We start from the raw sequence: 8380 nt of genomic DNA, 5'->3' as shown, positions 1-8380 counted from the left end.
CTGAATCAACGTATTATTAAAATATATATATACCTATATCTTTTATTAATTAATTATATTCAAATGTAATTCTAACTAATCAGTTTAATATTAAAATGTATTCTTTAAGGTTAATTTAGTCATAAGATTACTGAAAAAAAAACTTAAATTTTTTCTTAATTGCGATATATTTAAAATGATAACGCTTAAGACAATTAGTAACAAAAAAATGTTGGAGAAAATAAAAAGGTGGGGGTGTATTTAAAAAAAGGTGGGCGGTGCTAGTAGCAACTCACATTGGAAAATAAAAACGAGAAAGGAACTGGTGTTCCTTGATCCTATGTTTCGTTCTCACCGTACGTCTCTCTCTCTCTCTCAGTTCCCATTTTCATTTAATAGTGTATGCATAGACCCAGAAATAAAACCTTCATCGTTAATTTTTTATTTTTTTAAATTTCATACTATTTTCATTTTACACGTCCAATTAAGATTTAAATTTGGGATATTTTTCTGTACCTAATTTTTGGCTAGCTCTTTGGCTTTTGTATTTTTTTATTTTAATTATTCCCTTTAGTTATACTGTATATTTTGCTTTATTATTTGAGCTGTTGTTGCATTGTTTCGAGTATTTTCTTCTTCCATCTTCTTGTTTTGCGAAATTATTATTGTTTATTTATTTCATATTGTTAATGATTTGATACAAAGGTGGACCATTTAATTGAGATCAATATTTAATTGTATTCCTCTTCTAAATTATTTGCTTCCTCTTGTTGATAGTGTTTTTCCACCATTTGTTGCTTCATCTTGGATTGTTTCTTTGATCTCTGAAGAAGATATGGCTGCCAATTTCTGGACATCATCTCATTAGTATGTTTCATCTTTTTTATTTTTTTTTAATGATTTTGCTAGTTACACCCATTTAATTTTCAGTTACAGCTTATGTGGACTGAATTCAAGTAATTTACATGAACTTAGTTAAAAACATAGGTATACAAAAGGTTATTTTTTGGGTGTAAGTGGAAATAAAAATGGTGTAAGTAGCAAAGTTGTTTTTATTATTTCTCTCCATTTATGATCCTATTTTTTATCTCTGTGTCACTTTGCAGCAAGCACCTTCTGGATCAAGAAGATGTGGATATGGTGAATCCACTTGACAAAGAAAAGGGTGTCACACTTGAAGATTTTAAGCTCATTAAGATGCAAATGTCCAATTGTATGCTCGCATTTTATATTTCTATATGCATTTATTCAATCTCTATGTTTGGATGAAGGGTTTTGGATACTATTGAATCAAGTAATTACTTCAAATTTATAAAAAAGGTTAAGGAATTAAGACATTAAGTGTTATGATTTTGTTTTTGACTAAACATTAAGTGTTATTATAGTATTTCATTTAATTTTTTTCCTTTTATTACTAGTACTAGTAATAAAAGGAAAATAATGTCGAACGGAAGTCAATATTTCCCGAAGCGAGCAGCGTGTCATTTGAAATCTGTGTTTTCTTATTACGGATAGATGCGCTCACCGCGGCGTCTCACTTTGTATTAAGCTGTGATTGTGTGCTGCATTGGCCCTTATGAGGCTGCAACAACCACAGAATTTCTTATACGATCATCAGTGTTGTCAAATAGCTGCTATAGCATAGCGGAATTTGAACAAATCGCTATTGCTCTGTAATACGCTATTTAGTACAAAGTACTGTCAAATAGCTGCTATTGCAGCGCTATAGCACTATATCATTGCAGATTCGAACAAACCGCTATTTTCCATGATCCACAATTGACAACACTGCTGATCATTGATCTCTTAGGTCTTATAATGTTTTTAAGGATTTTCTTTGCTTATTCTTCTGACTAGACTTTAGAAATTCAAACCTTTATAAAAGTAAAGCACTAGGGAAATTAGTGTTGATGTCTTTCATTTGCCACAAAAGTGATTCTTATTATTTAGCTTTACTGAGTCTCTATTTTTTCTTGTCTTGCTTGTGCAGATATTTTGAAATTGGCTCAACAAGTAAAAGTGAGGCAGAGGTGTGAACCGTATTTGTTGAATATCTGCAATTCTATTCCTTTGTGCTTATAATCTATTTCATGTTGTCAATCGTAAATGGAGGAGAATATCAGTTTGTTCAAATTCTGCTCTTCCATAGTGTTATATCGCTGTTAGTCACTATTTGGCAACACTACGTACTAAATAGCGTATTGCAGAATAATAGCGATTTCTTCATATTCTGCTACTACACTATAGCAGCTATTTGACCACACTGATAGAGAAAAAATTGTATAATGGTTCGATCTTTATGGCTTAAAATGTGAGGGTAGCCTGCAATGCCTGAATTGCACTCTCTGTGACAAAAAATTCTTTGGATAAATGGAATATGACCAAAGTTAATTGTAAAATTTAGGCTTGTATTTACGTTTATTGGAAGTTTGTTATTTAAGTAGCATTGGGATATTATATTGATTCTTGCTATGCATGTCTAGTTGTGGCACCATCTAATATGTTGGTCAATCTTTCAGGGTTGTCGCTACTGCAGTTACGTACATGAGGCGTGTTTACACAAGGTAAGTATCATGAACTTGTAAGTCTGTGGTGGAGGGAACACTCCCCTAAATCATAGGAACATCCTGTTTTATTTTTTAGATGGAGAGTAGCTAGTATAGTTTGAGTCAGTATTGCTAGTTTACAGTTCATAAATTGCTTTTTCTTTTAACGTCAGGATTTATAAAGAAGCGGTTTCTCCTTCTGTTACCGTCTAGTTTAATTTCGAGCAATTGTATTAGAATTACTAAAAAAAATTCATTCTAGAATTAACAAATATCATCTCATCTAAGAGCTATCTTCATCCTTTTTTGTTTGAAGGAAGAGTATGGCGGAATATGATCCGCGCCTCGTAGCTCCAACCTGCTTGTACCTGGCATCAAAAGCAGAAGAAAGCACAGTGCAGGCCAGGCTACTTGTATTTTACATCAAAAAATTATGTAAGCTGTTAGTTAGCCTATATATTTGTTTTATTTTGCCTAATGTTAACTTCTGATCTTAAAAGGGAATTCTTTGTTTTCATAGTTGTCTCTTGCTAGTATACTCCCCAGGTCTTTGATAATAAGCAAAAATAACCATCTTCTCACTTATTAAGAAATTTAGTTATATGCAATTAAGCTTCTTGATCTCATAAAATTTATAAGTGCATTGTCAAAAGTGTAAGTGTCCTTCATGGGAACTTGTTCCATAAGAATTAAAGAGTCATTGAAAAGTAAAACTTATATTAATTGAAGCATATTTTTGGATAGACATCATTAAATAGAGTTAAAGTAATATATATTTGCTCATATTTAAATATGGGTACTTTTTTGTTTATATTTGAGACCAAAAAGAGTATTTCCTTTTTGTTCTGAAAGTGCAATTTCATATGCAGATGCTGATGATAAGTATAGGTATGAAATCAAGGACATACTTGAAATGGAAATGAAGATTCTAGAAGCATTGAACTATTACCTGGTTGTATTCCACCCCTACCGTTCCCTATCCGGGTAAGTGTTTTATAAGATTGGTTGTCCATTTTTGTGCACACAGATTCTAGTAAGGACAAATTGCATATATACCCTTTTACTTTGACCTTCTAGAACATACAGAATCTATGTTTTGTTTCATTGACATTCTATTTAATATATATTATATTATAATTGATTGAATTAGTAGGCCATGTTTGTTCTATTGTCCAACTTGACCGCAACATAGAAACTGTATCTTTTGAGCAACACATAAGATATTCAACTGTCATTCAATTCAATGGTTATAATTCCTTAAAATGAAATTTTGATTTTTTTATCTTACAGAAGTTTCTATGAGTGTTGTATTAATGACTAGGTAGATTGTAGCATGATTGAAGGGAATCAAAGTTTGATCAGAATATAAACTATCATTCCATGTCATTTCACTCTATTCCATCCTATACCACCAATTCAAACATACCCTTAATGTCCGAACCGGTTCTTCATTTAAGCATTAAGATTACATTCATATATATATATATATACATTCACACTTATTTTATAATGATAATTCTCCAGGTTGCTTCAGGACACAGGTCTGAATGATCTAAGCATGACCCAACTAACTTGGTAAGAGTCTTTCGTTTCATTTTGTTGCTTCTCATTTTATCTCCTTGTCCCCCATTTATTATCTGCTATGTTAAATTTTTGCTTTGCATTTTCTATTTGACCATATATAATTTTAAATAGACGAAATGCTTAGCATTATAATTATCCCTTACTGAAGGAAACAAAGATAACATTATCTTTAAGGTGGAGGATCAGAAACCATCACCAGCACCTTGCACTTCTTTTACCTCTTAATGAATTATTTTCTTCAAAGGAAAAGGGGAAAAAATACAATATATGTTCTTCTGTTTGTTTTTATTTTGTAAACTAGTATGCAGGTAGGTGACACTCTTCCTTATCTGAATTCTTTTAGAGTTAAGTTAGGTTTTAGTTGTATCTTAATTTCTCAAATGGTTAGAACTTAGAACGTCTTTATACACAAGCATTACCCCTTTCTGCATACATCAGTAGAGTTCTACTTTACGCGTTGATTCTTGACATACTCCTATGCTGTTAGATTATACTTTTTCCGCAGATAAACCATGCCATTTTGTTAAGGCTGAAAACTTCTGATCCAGTATCTTTTTATGAAATTTAACTGCTGCAATTTTCATAGATATATTTTTTTCTCTTAGATATTTGTTTAGGTACTAGAGAAAGCACGCAGATAATCATGATTTTCTGTAATCCTGTGCAATCTTGCTACTGCTGTTGGCAATGTAACTTTTCAGTATATTATTGATTATGTTGAATTCAATTATGAAAATAACCAAACATGAATGTCGATGCTGACAGGGGGCTTGTAAATGACACATACAAGATGGACCTAATGCTTGTACATCCACCACATCTGATTGCTTTAGCTTGCATATACATTGCTAGTGTTCTCAGGGAAAAAGACACTACTGTTTGGTATGAAGAACTTCGTGTTGATATGAATGCGGTGAGTATTCCACTAGTGTTAAATATGTTTTTGGTCCCTACTCCCTATAAAATACACTACTATCAAGTTACACCACTGTTTGGTATGAAGAACTTCGTGTTGATATGAATGTGGTGAGTATTCCACTAGTGTTAAATATGTTTTTGGTCCATACTCCCTATAAAATACACTACTGTCAAGTTTAGTCTCTACAAACATTTCGTCAATCTTTAGTCCTCCATCTGGTGATTTTGGTGAAAATTTTCGTCTATATTTAGTCCCTGAATTCACCAAATGGGGGACCCAGTGTGGATAAAAACATTTGTAGGGATTAAACTTGACAAGAGGGTATTTTATGAGGATTAAAAACATAAAACATATTTAACTCATTCCACTATATTACTAAGCTTTGTTGCTTCTTAATTAACAGTCTCTTAACTTTTCTTTCTCATTGTTCTTTTGAAACTTCTTGATAAATTTGACAATGATTATGAATTGCAATTTAAAACTTGAATTGCTAAAGCTTGCTATTGACAGTTGCAAAAGTTGGCCCTAGACAGGATAACTGGACAAAATCATCAAATGAGTGAAAACATAATGGATTAAAAATCTACATGGTTTGGCTTTTGCCTACTTCTTTTGTGGGTGAAATCGGTAAACAAGTTTCGCTAAATGAAAAAAATGAATAATATACACTGGTTTTTTACTATTGAAGAAATGAAGAATGCACAAGTAGTTTATAAATATTAGTCCCATTTTATTTAACCTTTTTAATAGCCAATAAGTTAGCTTTTGAAACAGTCAAATATGTTTTGAACATTATTTTTGAGTTAAGGAAACTGTTGTGTCACAAGTCCACAATGAGTCCAATAGTTCATGCAGATTGCAGACTCACGAGTTTGACAACTTTGATCAGATATATATTTTGTATGGTATAGCTGAACAACACTAGGATGTCGAGACACGGTCGAGATAAATATAGTTTAGTTTGGCCACCCATATTTCTCATTTCTTGAGAGGTTGGGAGTAGATTGGCAGCTTTTTCTGTAGCCCTAGGATCATATAACAGGGGAGTGTATTGGAGTTTATTGCAAATGTCCTGTATATGGTATACTAGACACTAGTGTTCTATTCATTGTTTGATAAAGAAAAAAAAATTACATCTCCAAGCTGATATTTTTTGTTCTTTTGACAGATTAAAAACATATCAATGGAGATACTTGATTTTTATGAAAGCAACAGAATGTTCACTGATGAGAGAATCAATGCTGCGCTCCATAAGCTATGATGTTGAGCCCCTAAAGCTGTCAATGTTGAATATGTGTAATGAAATTATTGCTACAGTAGCTGGTCTCAACTCTGAATGAATAAAAAGAAAGTTATATTTTTATCAATGACATGTTATACATTAAAATGATTTTCTAAATGTTACCAATGCTATGGACACATAATATTGGCTTTTGGGGTCAATCAAGTGTATCAAGTGTATTGGATGAAAAAAAAGTGATTCTTGATGAAAAAGACAAAATTCCCACTTAGTTCAATTGTTTATCTATGTATTTATTAAAATAAAGGCAATTTTTTTTGTACGCTTTTCATACTTCTCTTATAAATCTAATTTTTGAAGTTTTTGTCTTTGAATTTAGTTCGGTTGACTACATTAATTTTCCATGGATGTTTTTGGACATTCTACGCGGGATCACTTTGATAGATGATTTATTGTAGACCAACATTTGAAAATTGTCTGAAATTCTAATGGCGACTCATGACATATTGATAACATTGCTAGTCAAGCAAGACTTCCTATTAGGAAGGTGATGAGAGAAGGAACTGAGTTTAATTTCTATGTGTTAGTTCTGTTAATTGCTGAGGTGTGCTAGTTGTAAATCCTAACTGATTAGTTAGGATGGTTAGTATAAATAACAAAAGCTTAGTCTTCAATAGGAGGCAGTTAGAGAGTTAATTGGTTGGAACTGAATTGCATGGCAATTTAGTTGGCATATCTGCAACTGCTACTCTCTTCATTTTTCTCAATTTCAATAATACATTCTTGAGAGAAACCATTCTTGATTTTCTCTCCTTCATTTGTTCTTGAGTTTTTTCTTTAATTTTACATTCTAGATCTAACATTGGTATCAGAGCACCGATCTGGTGCCCTGATTTCGCTTCCTTCTATTGCGCATTGCATGAAGAGAAAAAGCAAGGTGAGAGATTCGAGTGATTGGGAGAAGGAGCGCGAGGAATGGCGCACATGATTGGAGTTGGCAGAGGCGTGCACCAAACACACGGAGGATCATTTGGCTGCACTTGCGGCCAAGATTGATTCCAACGGCGACATGATTATTCCCAGGGAAGAAGTGGAGGCCACTAGCGGCAGTGGTAGATCCCTGGGTGACCACGTTGAGCGCGACTGGTGGAGGAAGTTGGAGATCTTGATTTTCTCAGGCGACGATGCGTACGGTTGGACGCACCGTTTGGAATGATACTTCGAGTTGCGAAGCGTTCTTGAGGAGGAGAAGTTGCGTGCCTCCTTGGTGGCCATGGATGGTAGAGCACTGAGCTGGTATCACTGGTGGAATAAGTGCAATCTTGAACCAACTTGGGACGCGTTCAAGCTGGCGGTGGTTCGCAGGTTTCAACCGTCAATGGTACAAAATCCTCTTGAGTTGTTGCTGGCACTCAAACAAACAGGGACAGTGGTGGAATTTGTGGAGGAGTTTGAGAAATATGTTAAAGCTTTGAAGGCCATTGATCAAGAATTTGAACTAGGAATTTTCATGAATCGCTTGAAAGAGAAAATTCAAGTGGATGTAAAACTTTATGAATTAAAGTCTGTCTGATTTTATTCAAAAGTCTATTATGATTGAGGAGAAAAATTTGGTTTGGACTAAGAAAGGAACCAACATTTTCACTAAGCCAACCACTATTTCTAAGGCTAGTTCTTACAATAAGACTGTGACCGTAGATACTAAACCTTGGTTGGATAAGAAAACTGAGGGTGGTACCTCTGTTACTAATCCGGCGAGTGTTCAGGCTAGGGAAGAGAATAAAACCATGGGTGATGATTTCAAACGTTTGTCCGAGGATGAGATGAGAGATAAAAGGGAGAAGGGACTATGTTTCAGATGTGATGAGCCCTATCATAGAGAACATAAATGCAAGAATAAGTAGTTTCGTATGATTATTTTAGAAGATGACAAGGAGGACAATGATGTTGAGCTTCATGAGGTAGAAACTTTCAATTTTCTGCAATTATCTCTTTGTTCAATGGCTGGGTTGACTTCCAAAAATTCTTGGAAGATACAAAGGGTAGTTCAGAACAGTTCTGTCTCAGTACTCATAGATTGTGGAGATTCTCATAGCTTAATTTCTCAGGAGG

General features: G+C 33.7%; 1 protein-coding gene across 2 annotated transcripts; it reads left to right on the top strand.

The window, feature by feature from the left end:
• Window positions 1–214: 214 nt before the first annotated feature.
• Window positions 215–6539, top strand: LOC101508330 (cyclin-C1-2-like). Of its 2 annotated transcripts, none has more exons than XM_004514983.4 (10): window positions 215–335; window positions 757–846; window positions 1086–1192; window positions 1970–2009; window positions 2499–2543; window positions 2842–2960; window positions 3395–3509; window positions 4050–4100; window positions 4875–5022; window positions 6197–6539. In XM_004514983.4, exons 2-10 carry the CDS (start codon window positions 815–817, stop codon window positions 6287–6289), a joined length of 750 nt encoding a protein of 249 aa, XP_004515040.1. In that variant the 5' UTR covers window positions 215–335; window positions 757–814; the 3' UTR covers window positions 6290–6539. The 2 variants fall into 2 exon arrangements, with proteins under 2 accessions (XP_004515040.1, XP_004515041.1); XM_004514984.4 differs by lacking the exon at window positions 215–335 and adding an exon at window positions 361–379.
• The last annotated feature ends 1841 nt before the right edge of the window (window positions 6540–8380 follow it).

The sequence above is a fragment of the Cicer arietinum genome, chromosome 3 (assembly GCF_000331145.2).
Source record: "Cicer arietinum cultivar CDC Frontier isolate Library 1 chromosome 3, Cicar.CDCFrontier_v2.0, whole genome shotgun sequence".
In the NCBI taxonomy this organism is placed as follows: Eukaryota; Viridiplantae; Streptophyta; class Magnoliopsida; order Fabales; family Fabaceae; genus Cicer; species Cicer arietinum.
The sequence above is the reverse complement of the archived record's forward strand: the minus strand, read 5'-3'. Positions and strand labels throughout refer to the sequence as shown.

Coding starts and splice junctions, on each gene's coding strand:
- LOC101508330 (XM_004514983.4), top strand. CDS start 815: ATGGCTGCCAATTTCTGGACATCATCTCATTA. Junction 2,544..2,841: donor ATGAGGCGTGTTTACACAAG/GTAAGTATCATG, acceptor TTTTGTTTGAAG/GAAGAGTATGGCGGAATATG. Junction 4,101..4,874: donor AGCATGACCCAACTAACTTG/GTAAGAGTCTTT, acceptor CGATGCTGACAG/GGGGCTTGTAAATGACACAT.